The following is a 16082-nucleotide window of genomic DNA, read 5'->3' on the forward strand; positions in this document are numbered from 1 at the left end:
ATTCATTGGTTACTGTGGATGTGTATGTGTGTTTTTTATTACAGATGATGTTGCAACATAGGCAACGGGAATGACCACATTTATAGGAACCTTTTAGATCGGACAAGAAATGTGTATTTGATGACAATTGTTTTTTTATTCTACTGGGGGCTAGAATATTTTTGAGATTTAGGGACCGCCTAAAGGTGATGTTGGGTTTAGCCGGGATCAGGTCTTTTAGAAAGGGGTCACTCTTGATGATGTGCCAATGTTTGCCCAGAATTGTCCTGATAATTCTGTTTCCTTTATTAAACGTGGTAATGAAGTTGGTTTTGAAATTATTTGCAGGTACTGATTTTTTAAGGGACGGATTTAGACAGGAGTATTGTGTTAGTCCAGTGGCCTTAGTTCTTGCGCCTTCTATTAATTTTCGGGGAAGTGTTTGTCGATAAACCGTTTTTCTAGAACATTACATTCCTTTTGATAAAGGTTATCTGTACTACAGTTTTTCCTAATCCTCCTAAACTGACCAAAAGGTATGTTTAGGAGCCACGGGCGATAGTGGGCGCTTCTGAAATCAATGTAGCTGTTAACATCAACCTGTTTGAAATGGGTTTGTGTAATGAATTGGTTGTTAACTTTATCATGGCTGATAGTGAGGTCAAGGAAGTCAATGGAAACAGGGGAAAATGTATGTGTAAAGGTTAGTTCGAAGGTGTTACTGTTGAGGTTCTCAATGAACTGGGAAGCTTCTTCGTTGCTTCCTTTCCAGACTATGAATAAGTCGTCTATATAACGCCTGTAAAGTAATATATTATTCTTGAATTGATGGGGGCTATGGATATATGTATTTTCGAAAGCACCCAGGTCTCTGACAACTTAAACTTTGACCCCCTCACATCCCAAATTAGCTTTTTGACAGCCGACGTCACCTCACTGTACAGTAACATACCACATAATAAAGGCATTGAAGTAACAGAATCCTTCCTATCATCCAACATTGCAATCCCTGAATCACAAGTCCAATTCATTATCAACTGCATCAGATTCATTCTCCACCATAACACGTTTAGTTTTAATAATAAATTTTACAATCAAGTTAAAGGTTGTGCTATGGGCACTCGGTTTGCACCAGCCTATGCAAACCTCTACATGGGTGCTTTCGAAAATACATATATCCATAGCCCCCATCAATTCAAGAATAATATATTACTTTACAGGCGTTATATAGACGACTTATTCATAGTCTGGAAAGGAAGCAACGAAGAAGCTTCCCAGTTCATTGAGAACCTCAACAGTAACACCTTCGAACTAACCTTTACACATACATTTTCCCCTGTTTCCATTGACTTCCTTGACCTCACTATCAGCCATGATAAAGTTAACAACCAATTCATTACACAAACCCATTTCAAACAGGTTGATGTTAACAGCTACATTGATTTCAGAAGCGCCCACTATCGCCCGTGGCTCCTAAACATACCTTTTGGTCAGTTTAGGAGGATTAGGAAAAACTGTAGTACAGATAACCTTTATCAAAAGGAATGTAATGTTCTAGAAAAACGGTTTATCGACAAACACTTCCCCGCAAAATTAATAGAAGGCGCAAGAACTAAGGCCACTGGACTAACACAATACTCCTGTCTAAATCCGTCCCTTAAAAAATCAGTACCTGCAAATAATTTCAAAACCAACTTCATTACCACGTTTAATAAAGGAAACAGAATTATCAGGACAATTCTGGGCAAACATTGGCACATCATCAAGAGTGACCCCTTTCTAAAAGACCTGATCCCGGCTAAACCCAACATCACCTTTAGGCGGTCCCTAAATCTCAAAAATATTCTAGCCCCCAGTAGAATAAAAAAACAATTGTCATCAAATACACATTTCTTGTCCGATCTAAAAGGTTCCTATAAATGTGGTCATTCCCGTTGCCTATGTTGCAACATCATCTGTAATAAAAAACACACATACACATCCACAGTAACCAATGAATCTTTCCCTATCAAAACATTCCTTAACTGCGGGAGTTCCTACGTTATCTACCTTATCGAATGCCCATGCCAACTACAATACATTGGCAGAACTACTCAATGCCTGAGAACACGGGTCAACAACCACCGTTTCAATGTTAACACCGGTTTCGTGAAACATAGTGTTTCTCGCCATTTTGCCCAGATACATAAATGCCAATTCAACCTAATCAGTATCACCCCTATAGAACACATTCATTCAGATGTCCCTAATAGGTTCAACAAATTAAAACAACGGGAAAATTATTGGATTTTCAAAATGGACACACTATATCCAAGGGGCTTGAACGACATTTCGGAATCGACCTTAGATTAAACATACCAACAGCATCTAGCTTTCACGTCTCTATAGCTAATTTGCATGATACACTATCATTGATCCTGCTCCCGATATTCAAAACCAAGACAATTTAAGCTAAAACATCTCCACTAATACCTCACATGTACCCACACATTAATGTCTTACTGTATTCTCCTTACCTGGGTACCCCCAGCAGAAGTTTTCCGTATCTCTACCAATTCTAATCCACACGAACCTGTCGGATTATGCGGGTCATTGTGCGGGCCACCATGCGCTCCACCACATGCGTTCCACCTCATACCTTCCAATTTTGGTCCCCACCGGCCACCGTAGTTTACATGGTCCCCTTGACAACGTTTTAAACAATAAAAATTTGAAACTCACAGACTATTCCGTGAGGAGTAAAAAGTAATAAATAAGAAATACAAAACAATAAATACACTCCCTTGGCGTCCAAACACCTTTAACACTACTTTGGGTACTTTATTCACATGTTTCAATAAAATGCCGCTCTCCCATTAGTACCGAATTCCAGATGTGACACACTCTCCGTTTTCAGCTTATCCTCCGTTATACATTGTAATTGTGTAAGTTTTTAGTACTTTTTATGTTTATCATCTAAACCTCAGTATACATTGTTTTCTGTGTTATCTGCTTCTTTTAATTTGAACTTTGACCCCCAAAGTTTTTTGGCGGTTTTTTCAATTTCTGCCCCATCTGAATTGGGCCAATCACCACTCAGTGGTATGTATTTATACTGTCCTGTTTTAAAACAATTTTATGCCTGATGAAGACGCCAGTTCGGCGTCGAAACGCGTTGCTACTGCAATAAAACTTTCATCAATATTATTATAAGAGACTACTCGTTTCTCCATCGTCTTGCACCACCAAGCAGCGCAGAGATAGATCCATTTTTCTCTCCACTAACCCACTACTAATCAGCGGTTTCCCTCGGCAACCGGATTGGATCTGGCAGCAGCACTCGTGGTTTACCCGCTTTTAACCTACAGCTATCTGGTGAGCATGGTATTTTATTCCTCCATCAGTTTACCCTACTGAATTACGCTATGTGGCGCCGTGGTCTTTTTTCTGTACCCCACTGCTCTAATAGTAAGTTGTGTACTTACAGCATTGTTTGATAGATAGTTATCAATGATAGGATGAGGGATAACAATGATCCAATTTTATCCATGAGTAGTGGATAGAGTATTAATGCTTATTTTTGTTTATTAGGCTGTCGGATATGAACCTCTGCAATACTCACATCGAGATATTAAAACATAAATAGACGCTAAAAAATACATCATTTAAACAGTTTAAGACAATACATGAACTGGAAAAAAGGGAATTATATACTGGTTTTTAAAGGTAATTGGTGTTGAAAAAAATCTTTGTATACTAAACCGCCATTTGATTAACAAGGAATGTGATGGGGGAGGGACCCGTTGGTATGGACAGTTAGGTGTCATCTGTAAAAGCCGTGAGCATTGACAGGTATTATTAATTATTAGACCATATTAAATTCTGCCGATAATTTCATAGATTCTTTCACTAATAATGTCAGGGGCCCCCCAGGCTATTGCCTGGGGGACACATGGTCGCACGGCCCCCCATAAGTTGTTAATAAAATATGTTTTTTTGCTTGGTATGTTTTTCTCTCCCCCTTTCCCTCTTTTCTCCATTTGTTATTTTATATTAGAATGGTACTTACCATCGTGGTGTCCCCCGGGTAAGCTGTGCTGGTGGCACGAGCCGGTTTCCAGATGTTTCTGTCTCTGGGCAGTTTGGAGTTGGTCCCAGCTGATTGGACCTAGGTCAGCTGTGCAATTGCATGAGCAGGTTCTGGCAGATTCTATCTCCAGGCAGTTTTGTGGAAGGCCAGCTGATTGGTCATTGATAAAATCCTAAAGGCGGGAAAATTGGACATAAAAGGAGCAGTTCATCGTGGTCAAGCAGCCAGTTTTTGAAGATTGGACCGTCGCCATGGATGTCCTGCTGATGGAGCTGATCAGAAGAGCGGAGTCGGAAGGAGGAGAAAACTGGCTGAGGCAATGCCTAGCAGCAGCGCCGTCGAGGGAAGTCGAGGGAAGAAGCGAACTTGCTGGGCTGGAAGACGACATAGAGGAAGCAGTGTCTCCTGCTGGGTCGTCGCTCGAGGTGCCGTCATCAGCTGCAGCCAAGAGGATGAAGTCTGCAGCAGAGTCATCACTGAGGGTGGAGCGCAGTTCCGGACGTTCGCTCCAGGTGCCGGAGCTTGAGAGGAGGCGGCCGACCGTGTCATCAAAGAAGGTGGCGCACAGTGCCGGAAGTGCGCAGCAAGTGCCGGCGCAATTGGCTAACCCGCTGGCCAGAAGTTTAGTCAGAGAACGGGAGACAACAGGTTGGTCGGGTACCCCCTCCTGCTCCAAGGATGGTGTGGAGGACACAGCGGAAGCGCCGGCCTCACTGGTTTTAGAGGCGGCGCAGGACTTTTCTTCAGAGCTGCAACCGAGGAAGAGGAGCCGGAAGACTAGGGTGGCTTATTCCCCACCCCCGCCAGTATCAAGGAGAAGAAGAGGTCCCAGGAGTCAACTTTCCTGTCAGCAAGTTTCCCCAGGATCTACAGGCACGCAGCAGGAGGTAGCAGAAGCGGTGCACGACCCAGGACAGGTGGAACAGAGTGGTGAGATGCCAGCTACCCCTTATCTGTCCCACCCCATCTCCCCTCCCCTCAATTCTAATGTAATGTTTGATATTTTAAAATTATTAGCTGATTTGGTCAGTAAGTCGGCTGTTCCTGCTAGTTCCCCCGCTGATGTATGGAAGCATAGTAGTCAGCATTTACAGAATGCTGGTTTTAGTAATATTCCTGTTTTAGAGAAAGGAATTGGTGTTTCGGAAACTTGCTGTAAGGAAGTGATGTCTTGCGATATTTCGCCATTAGGTTTTCATTTACAGCCAGCAATTAAGGAGCGTATTTGGAGGAACGAGTTTATAGATTTATTTTCTTTATTACCATCTGCGAAGGAGACTCTTGTCAAGCAGGATGGTAAGTCTGATAAAGATGAGGATAAAAAACGTTCTCCTCCTAAGTCTTTCTTTAACTGGCTACAGGCGTTCTGTATCTATGCTTCAGTTTTAGGGGAAAAGTCTTTCATTAATTCTAGTAATTTATTTCAGCATGTAGACATTATTCTTGAGGCTTACCGCCAGTTTGGTGGTTTAGCATGGTACAATTATGATGAAATGTTTCGCCAGAAGATGGCAGTGTACCCTTCATTAAAATGGGGCACTAAGGATGTTGGTTTGTGGCTTAGTTTAATGCTTCCACAAAGGTCAGTGCCCAAGCAGCAGCCTAGTTCTCAGAATACGTTGAGGAAAGGAGTTTGCTTTGCTTATAATGAAGCTCAGTGTAAATGGTTGAACAATTGTCGGTATAAACATGAATGTTCCTTTTGTGGGGGTTCGCACCCAATGTGTCGCTGTTTTAAAAGAGCAAACCAGTCTCAACCCCCTAGTTCCAAAGAACAGTTATCCAAAAGCATGGACGCCAGTGAAATTAATAAGAATGGCGCCTTGGCTAGAATTGTTCCCAGACAGGGAGAAAGCTAATTTAATTTTTAACGGTTTTAAGTTTGGTTTTGATATCCCTTCTTTCAAAGGATCTGGTTGTTGCTGGGTGGATAATTTGAAATCCATCCAGCAGCATAAGGATATTGTGCATCAGAAAATCCTGAAAGAGCTTGAAACTGGCAGGATCGCTGGTCCTTTTATACATCCGCCGTTTACAAACTTTAGACTTTCACCTTTAGGAATTGTCCCTAAGAAGGAATTGAATTCATTCCGTTTAATACATCACCTTTCTTACCCGTTTAAGGCTTCATTAAACGATGATGCTGACAAGTCTAAAGCGACAGTACACTATGCTTCGTTTGATCAGGCTGTCTCTTTATTGAGACAGTTTGGTCAAAATGCTTTTTTAGCAAAAGCTGATATCAAATCAGCTTTCCGTTTACTACCAGTTAACCCTGCAGGTTTCAACTCTCTAGGTTTTCAATTTGAAGGTGATTATTTTTATGACAAATGTTTACCAATGGGTTTTTCTTTATCTTGTTTCTATTTTGAGGCATTTTCATCCTTTTTACATTGGGTAGTGCAGAAGCAAATTCCGGATGGAGGTGTTCTGCACTATCTTGATGACTTTTTGTTTATAGGTGATGCTAGTTCTGAGTTATGTTATTCCTTATTGTTAAAATTTGTCGAGTTTATGAAATTTTTTGGTGTTCCGTTAGCTGAAGAGAAGACTGTGTTTCCATGTAGGTCATTAGAATTTTTAGGTATTAGAATAGATTCTGAGAGAATGGAATTTAGTTTACCAGAGGAAAAATTGTTAAAGTTAAGGGTTTCTTTAGTCAGTATGTTAGCTAGGAAGAAATGTTCATTACGTGATATGCAGTCACTGTTAGGGTTGTTGAGCTTTGCCTCTAGAGTTATTCCTATGGGAAGAGTTTTTTCAAAGCGACTGTATTTTTCAACAAGGGGTCTTAAGTCACCTAGGTCCCATATTAGGTTAACGGTTCAGCTAAAAGAAGATTTAGCTGTATGGCTAGAATTTTTATCTAAATTTAATGGACGCAGTTGCTGGCAGTTTAATTTTGAGGATTCTGACTCTTTGTCTTTATTTACGGATGCAGCCGGTAGTATGGGCTACGGGGCATTCTTTAATGGTCAATGGTCGGCTGAGTTATGGCCCAGTGCTTGGCGTGTAAGCAAAGTTACTTCAAATATTGTCTTATTGGAATTATTTCCGGTTTTGGTAGCCATAGTTGTATGGGGTCATTATTTTAAGAATAGGAGAATTTTGTTGTTTACGGATAACAAAGGTGTAGTCTTTGCAATTAACACATTATCTTCAAAATGTGAATTAGTAGTTAAGATATTAAGACATTTAACTTTATGTTGTCTGAAGTTGAACATCTGGTTGAAAGCTAGCTATATAGAAGGAAAAAAGAATGATATAGCAGATTCATTATCTCGTTGTCAGTGGCGGAGGTTCAGAACGATGGCACCAGAAGCGGAGCTTTGTGGAATTCCGTGTCCTCCTCATTTATGGAATCTGATTTGGGACTAATCTATGTTAATATTCAGAGATCCTTGGCTCCAAGAACATGGGCTGATTATTCAGCTGCTTGGAAGGAGTGGGTTAATTTCTGTGTTAATGAGAACTGTAATTTCTTTCATAATGAGGTAGGTCTAGTTTTAAAATTTGTATGTAGCCTGATTAGTTGGAGGCTGTCATTTGCCTCCATTTCTAAGTCTCTGGCAGGCATCTCTTTCTTTCTTAAATTAAACAGTTGTCCGGCTATTTCTTCGCTCTTCCCAGTTAAGCAGCTTTTGAAAGGTTACCATAGGTCAGCTCCGGTTGTGGAAAGAAGAAGGCCTATTTCATTAGATTTGTTGTTAAAATTATTCAAGGTGTTACATTTAGTTTGTTTTAGTAATTTTGAAGTGTGTTTGTTTAGAACAGCATTTGTGTTAATGTTCTTTGCAGCCTTGAGAATAAGCGAACTGGTGGCAGAGAGTAAAGTTTCAGTCCCGGGCCTTTCATTTCAGGATGTTAGTTGCAAAATTGACCATGTTTTGTTATTGTTAAAAAAATCTAAGACAGATCAATTAGGAAAAGGTCGTTTGGTTAGAATTAATCAGTTTTCGGGTTCTGTTCTTTGCCCAGTTTCTAATGTTAAACATTGGTTGTCAATCAGGCCGAGTCTTGGGGTTGCTTTCCTGATTCATCAGAATGGGGATCAGCTGTCCAGATTTCAGTTTAACTCTGTTTTGAAGAAATGTTTGAAGTCCCTGAAGTTGGAGCATTTAAAAATATCCTCCCATTCGTTTAGAATAGGTGCAGCTACGGAAGCTGCACAGTTAGGAATTGATGAAGGGATTATAAAAAGAATTGGAAGGTGGGAGTCTAATAGATTTAAACTTTATGTTCGACCAGACTTGTTAGTAGTGTAATTATATATCCACAGGTAAGCGTTTGGTTGTTTGGATCCTTGGCCACTCTTTTATATTTTGGGCACAGAAGAGAGCCGCGAGAAGGTCCTATACAGAAAATTTGTCTATGGATCTGCTAGTTTTTTCGGTTTTTTGGCATGGGGTAAGGGGTTTGCAATGGAAGAACGTGTTTTCTTTAGTTAAATCACTGAGTTTTTATTGGCCGGATCCGAATTTAATTATCATCCATGCTGGAGGCAATGACCTAGGTAAAGAAAAGACTTTGGACTTACTTTGGGAAATGAGAAGGGATATAGCCTTGATAAAATGTCTTTTCCCTGACGCTACTATTTCCTTTTCAGAGATTATTCCAAGACTGCTATGGTCCTCTGGAAATTATAAGTTTTTGAATCGAATCCGTAAAAGGATTAATAGAGCCATGTCTAAATACATGTCGGTCCTCGGTGGTCTTTCTTATAGACACAGTGACCTTGAAGACCTCACAGACGGGCTGTTCAGAAATGATTGTATACATCTTTCTGATGTGGGTATCGACATTTTCAATTTGGGCCTGCAGAATTTAATTGAAGAATGGCTGCGGTGTTTTGGGGGGGCCATGTCTTGGTAATGTCATGGCTTGTGGGGTTTGTCACCCAGCTAATGCTGGGCGGACTTGGTTTTTATTGGTCAAAATATTTATATTTTATTATTTATTCGATTATTTATGGTTATTCTCTTCGAATTATTTTATCTTAGGTTACCCTTAATAAACACCGTGGCCATTTTTATCCAAAGAAACTGTTGTCATGTTTTATTTCATTTTGATTGAGTATTGTGGGGTATGTGCTACCATGGAACATTAATTCTTTTTTTATCACAACTTTTTTTTATTTTCACAATCCTGACCCTTATGTAGCGTCTCTGTGATATTTACAGCAAGGCAAGCGTAATCTCGTTTTAAATGACAGGTTACATCGTACAGGTCTTTACCACTTTGGAATTTTTCTAAGACCCTCTCTCTTTCTCCACCATTACATGATCCACTGAAACCAAATATCACAAATTCTCGTCTGTGGATCTTGTCCCCTATATTGGTGGACAGGTAAATTCCCAGAGGAGCCACACCACAGAATAATAAGCCACAAAAGGTTAATCTGTACAAACCATCTAGTCAGGCGGGGTATTAACGTACTGGCTTTACTGGCATAGCTTATACTCCACCCTTTGCCACCCAAACAAGCCCAAGTTGTCCTTTAAAACAGAGAACAAATCCTCATCCGTCAACACATTTGTGCTTGAGTACGCAGCCAAACATGAAGGTGACTCACCACTCACAGGAATCCTGGCATCACCCAAGGGTGCCTCCAAGATTGTTCCAGCAGCTGGACGACCAGTCTCTTGACCGTGGTCAGCTGCAGATCCCAATGATGCAATAGGAGGCAGTCTTCGTCCGTATCCTATGACAACGGTCTCTCCCACCAGCAGCAAGGAGGGGGGCAATAAACTCCTTTTGGAGTCTACACCTGTCTCACCACTGATGCTACCGACTGCCCTCCATAGTCTGCCTGTACATTATAATCACAGGACTGCTCCTCCCACCACACCTCGAGCCATCCATGCCTCTACTGCTTCCTCAGGGACAGAGCAGAACCCTGCCTCATGGACCTGTTAGATGAGGGTGCAGTACAAGGACTGACTCCTCCTTCCTCTACACCAGCGCTGTCCCACATCCCTGGACCACTTTACTGCAAGCCGGGAACTTCCGGCCATGCCACATGCAGGGAAGGGGGGGGGGTGGAGGAACTATTTTTAGAGCATAACACTTCCCTCTAAAAAGCATGGGACAACAATAACAGTCCATAAGCTTTTGGAAAGGGCTCTTCAGCTCCTTTGCTTTGGGAAAATAGTTACTGCCAGACTCCAGCCATCCCTTAATAAGTGGATTTCCACGCCGTTGCATTCACTCCACCACTGAGGACCCTGTGTGGTAACAATCCTGAATCTTTTTGGAGAACTGTTGCCTACTAGGCACAGGTAACCCTTTATAACGACTCAGAAAAAATAATTGTGTTAACCATTTAAGATTACATTGATAATAAACATTAATTTAAACTATATAAGCAATATACCAATAAGCTCCATAATTCTAGGCACCCAAGGGGCCTTACAATAGAATACACTTGTTATGCTACTTTTTACCATAAAATGGGGGTTTGCCATACAGCACAGGCAAGGGGGGGCATGTTATTTTGTTTCATTTTTGAGGGGTTAACCCGACGGAAACCTCAGACGGAATCCCTCAACGGAAGGGCAGCGGTGATGTGAACAGGTCCTTAGTGTCGTCTTTTTCTTTATTTTCTATTTGTACATTATACCTGAGATAAATAACTATGTCCCTAGTGTGTTATACATATTAGGCTGGGTTCACACGACCTATTTTCAGACGTAAACGAGGCGTATTATGCCTCGTTTTACGTCTGAAAATAGGGCTACAATACGTCAGCAAACATCTGCCCATTCATTTGAATGGGTTTGCCGACGTACTGTGCAGACGACCTGTTATTTACGCGTCGTCGTTTGACAGCTGTCAAACGACGACGCGTAAAAATACAGCCTCGTCCAAAGAAGTGCAGGACACTTCTTTGGACGTTTTTGGAGCTGTTTTCTCATAGACTCCAATGAAAACAGCTCCAAAAATGGACGTAAAAAAATGCAGCGAAAAACGCCGCGAAAAATGCGAGTTGGTCAAAAAACGTCTGAAAAGCAGGGTCTGTTTTCCCTTGAAAACAGCTCTGGATTTTCAGACGTTTTTGGTCACTACGTGTGCACATACCCTTAGTGTCTATAACATGTATCAGGAACATATTATCACACCTTTGATTCTTTACAGATGACTGATCCCAGTGAGAAGAAGGAACGTGACATATAATCCTGTCAGCAGCAAGAAAGGAATCACAAGACAGGTAATTAATATTTATATTAATTACTGATAACACTCAGGCTAGACATGAGTTCTAGACCTGCAGAGGTGTGATAGTATCTTCCTGGTACATCAGAATATATGTGTTTTTAACCGCTTCCCGACCGCCCACTGTATATTCACGTTGGCATTTGCTGGGCTCTGTGCAGTGCCGACGTGAATTCACAGTGGGTGTTAAAAGCGCGATCCGGGTGTCTCAGAGTAGCGCTGACACCCGGATCGCGCTGTTAACCCCTGCCTCTGGTCCTGGAGTCATGACCGGGACCTAATTGGTTCAGGTCCCAGTCATGTGATCGCAGGGAAAGCTTGTTGTAGCAACGAACTGGAAAGTTTGTTACTACAACAAACTGGAAAGTTTGTTGCTACAACAAACTTTCCCGGGGACCGATTGCGGGTGCTTCAGTCGGTTATAAGGCAGAACCGGAGGCCATACAACGGCCCCTGGGTCTGCCATGCACAGCAGCCTATGAGAACCAGCCGGAGGCCGGTCCTCCTAAGCTTCCTGTCAGTGTGACTCTCAGCGTCACACTGACAGTTTATAATACGTTACACTACCTAGGTGGTGTAATGTATTATAGCAGCGATCAGTGCTGCCAGTCTTCAAGTAAAAGGTAAAAGTAATAAAAATGTTTTATAAAAGTGTAAAAACAAGTTATAAAAGTTACAAAAACAAAAAATGCTTTTTTTCCCTATAATAAGTCTTTTATTATAGGGAAAAAATTAAAATGTTAAAAAAAGTACACATATTTGCTATCACCGCGTTCATAACGACCAAAACGATAAAACGATAATATTATTTTTCCCGAACGGTGAACAGCGCAAAAAAAATAATTAAAAAACTATGTCAGAATCGCAATTTTTTTTGGTCATCAACCCTCCAAAAATATAGAATAAAAAGTGATCAAAAAGTCACATGTACCCTAAAATAGTACCAATAAAAACGACAACCCGTCCCGCAAAAAACAAGCCCTTACACAGCTTTTTTGACTGAAAAATAAAAAAGTTATGCCTCTCAGAATATGGTGACACAAAAAAGAAATAATTTAATCGAAGAGTAATTTTATTGCGCAAATGCCACAAAACATAAAAAAACTATATACATCTAGTATCGCCGTAATCGTATCGACCCGCAGAATAAAGTAAAATTTCATTTATAGCGCACGGTGAAAAGTGTAAAAAAAAAAGACAAAAAACATTGTCAGAATTGTTTTTTTGTCACTTTGCTTGCCAAAAAAAATCTAATTTAAAGTGATAAAAAAATCACATGTACCCTAAAATGGTACCAATGAAAACTACAGATTGTCCCGCAACAAATAAGTCCTCGCACGGCTCCGGTGAAGAAAAAATAAAAAAAAAGTTCTGGCTCTCAGAATATAGCGACAGAAATTATGCAGTGTCCAAAAGCTGATAAGATCAGGCGCCATTTATCAATGCGACATTGGCCACATATCTGCGGATTATTATTTATTTACCAAATTATTATACCCTCTTATTATGTCCTGATGTACTCTGCCCAATTCACACATACCCCCACTTCATGAACTGAAATAAAAGCAAAACCCCAAACAGAACAGTTACCAAGCAAACTCTGCGCTCCAAAAGCCAAATGGCGCTCCCTCCCTTCTAAGCCCCACAGCGTGCCCAAACACCAGCTTACGTCCACATATATGATATTTTATATCTGGGAGAACCTGCTCAACATTGTATGAGGTACTTGTCTTCAGTGGCACAAACTGGGCACAACATATTGTGCGTTAAAATGGCATATCAGTGGAAAATTTAAATTTTCACTTTGCACCATCCGCTGCACATTAACGCCTTCGCGCACCACGACTTAATAGCATGTCGTGGTGCGGGGGGTTATATATGGAGCGGGCTCATGCGCTGCGCCCGCGCCATATTCTGCAGGTGTCCCACTTTTGGGGGATTTCCACTGTTTTGGCACTACAAGACCTCTTCAAACCCGACATGGTGCCTAAAATATATTCTAAAAAAAGGAGGCCCCAAAATCCACTAGGTGCTCCTTTGCTTCTGAGGCCGGTATTTCAGTCCCTTTTCACACTAGGGCCACATGTGGGATATTTCTAAAAACTGCAGAATCTGGGCAATAAATATTGTGTTGCGTTTCTCTGGTAAAACCTTCTGTGTTACAGAAAAAAATGTATTACAAATAATTTGCAGCAAAAAAAAAACAATTTGTCAATTTCCCCTCTACATTGCTTTAATTCCTGTGAAATGCCTAAAGGGTTAAGAAACTTTCTGAATGCTGTTTTGAATACTTTGAGGGGTGTAGTTTTTAATATGGGTTATGGGGTCTATCTAGTACATAAGGCCCTCAAAGCCGTTTTAGAACGGAACTGGTCCCTGTAAAAATCACCTTTTGAAATTTTGTTGAAAATGTGAGAAATTGCTGGTAAAGTACTAAGCCTTGTAACGTCCTAGAAAAATAAAATAATGTTCAAAAAACTATGCAAGTATAAAGTAGACATATGGAATATGTGAAATAGTAACTATTTTGTGTGGTATTACTATCTGTTTTACAAGCAGATACATTTAAAATTAGAAAAATCATAATTTTTGCAAATTTTCTCTAAATTTTGATGTTTTTCACAAATAAGCAATGAATTTATTGACCAAATTTTCCACTAATATAAAGTACAATATATCACAAGAAAACAATCTCAGAATCACTTGGATAGCGAAAAAGCATTCCGGAGTTATTACCACATAAAGTAACACATGTCAGATTTGAAAAAATGGGGCTGGTCCTGAAGGCCAAAATGAGCTCGGTCTTGAAAGGGTTAACATGTATATCTTCTATAGACAATATCTAGTATAACACAACCATATATCAGGTACAGAGGTGAGGAACATCTCTGTTCTTTACCCGCTGTTTTGTAGTCAGGACTCCCCTTTTATTTTTAATATCATTTTTAATAGCTATTCAGTCTTCGATTAACCCTTTCAGGACCAGGCTAAGTTTAATTTTTATGCTTTTGTTTTCTTACTTCCCGCCTTCCAAAAGTCATAACTCTTTTATTTTTTCGTTGACACAGCCATATGAGGGCTTAATTTTTAAAGGACAAATTGTACCATATCTCAGGTACAGAGGTGAGGAACATGTCTATTATTTTACCCTCTGTTCTCTAAAGTCAGAAATCCACCTTTTATTTCCAATAGAATATAATTGTTATGGTCCTTTTGACCATAAAATTTGGCATGAGGGGAGGCTAGTGAGGGCGAGTAATGTATTTGACCTTGCATTGTTACTGGCAGTATGATGAAAAGAAACCCATGTTTGATGCAGGTTTCTTTTAGGGTATGTTCACACGTAGTCAACAAAAACGTCTGAAAATCCAGAGCTGTTTTCAAGGGAAAACAGACCCTGCTTTTCAGAAGTTTTTTTACCAACTCGCATTTTTCGCGGCGTTTTCACGCCGTTTTCGCGGCGTTTTTTACGTCCGTTTTTGGAGCTGTTTTCATTGGAGTCTATGAGAAAACAGCTCAAAATACGTCCAAAGAAGTGTCCTGCACTTCTTTTGCCGAGGCTGTATTTTTACGCGTCGTCGTTTGACAGCTGTCAAACAACGATGCGTAAATAACAGGTCGTCTGCACAGTACGTCGGCAAACCCATTCAAATGAATGGGCAGATGTTTGCCGACGTATTGTAGCCCTATTTTCAGACGTAAAACGAGGCATAATACGCCTCGTTTACGTCTGAAATTTGGCCGTGTGAACATACCCTTAGTAGGCCGGTAATGTTTGCAAAACGACTAAAAGGAAATACAAAAAACTGTTCTTAGCAGAGAGGCACAGTCACTTAAAATATTACACAAAATGGCGGCAATTTCAGGCAATGCAGGAAATGGGGTTTTACCAGCTTGGTTTCCTTGGGACAGAGCTCGGACTCTTCCCTGATACAGGGGTAACCCATCGTCTCAGCAACTAAATAACAGGGAGGCTTCACGCAACTTCCACTTGTTACATCCAATGCTGCCTCTTTCACAGCAATCATCTGTGGGGAAGTTCCTGCACTCCACCGCCACAGCAATGGGCCCTCTCTGGCTTCAGGGCCTACTCAGCCCTGCTTGCACAATAGTTGCTGATTTATGGGTCGCAGCCCTTGCACCTGAACCCATTAGGTGGGAACAGTCGCCTTTTATCAAATTTAAAAACAGCCCCTTTGTGAGTTATTCAATGTTCCGACACTGATTACTTGCCCATACTACACTGTTTTTGCACACTAAAGTAAATAATAAAGACAGTGCCCGAGCCGGTTTTCCCGGTGCCTGCAATAAACAGGGTCAGCCACCATTGTCTCAACAGTGTTACATAGCAGTGAGCTTTACTGACGTGAGCATCTGCACAGCTCAGAACATGTAAGCACAGGTCCTGTGACTAAAACAACACATAAAAATGCTTCCTGGCCACTAGGTGGCAGCATCGCAATGGAAGTATATATGCATATAGTGACCGCTCATCTCCTCTAGTCCTGGACCTATAAAGGAAATACAGTGTTAAAATGCATAACACAAAAGCATTGAAAGAGACAGAAAAATCTATCTCTACATTACTCCATACGGCTCCTCTCGTGAATAGGGGAGACTCCCTACAATACCTTTCATTGCCCCCTTGCCTTATTTGGTGTCATTCCCGGCACCAGGAAAAATAAGCAACTAAAATAACTGAACAAAAACACAGATTCCTTTCACACAAATTGGGCCTTCTTCCGACAGTCTCTGAAGGCCCTCTTAGACTCAGTTCAGGCCCTCTTCAAAGTTACTTGGGCCTCAGGCTCAAAGCTTAGTA

At 40.9% G+C, this 16082-nt stretch overlaps 1 protein-coding gene across 1 annotated transcript; it reads left to right on the forward strand.

The window, feature by feature from the left end:
- The first annotated feature begins 4201 nt into the window (after positions 1-4201).
- LOC142728492 (uncharacterized) lies at positions 4202-8694 on the forward strand. The gene is made up of 3 exons (XM_075849104.1): positions 4202-4978; positions 7340-7493; positions 8655-8694. The coding sequence occupies exons 1-3, from the start codon at positions 4300-4302 to the stop codon at positions 8692-8694; spliced, it is 873 nt and encodes a 290-aa protein (XP_075705219.1). The 5' UTR covers positions 4202-4299.
- Positions 8695-16082: the final 7388 nt, after the last annotated feature.

This window comes from Rhinoderma darwinii, unplaced genomic scaffold (genome assembly GCF_050947455.1).
Source record: "Rhinoderma darwinii isolate aRhiDar2 unplaced genomic scaffold, aRhiDar2.hap1 Scaffold_68, whole genome shotgun sequence".
In the NCBI taxonomy this organism is placed as follows: Eukaryota; Metazoa; Chordata; class Amphibia; order Anura; family Rhinodermatidae; genus Rhinoderma; species Rhinoderma darwinii.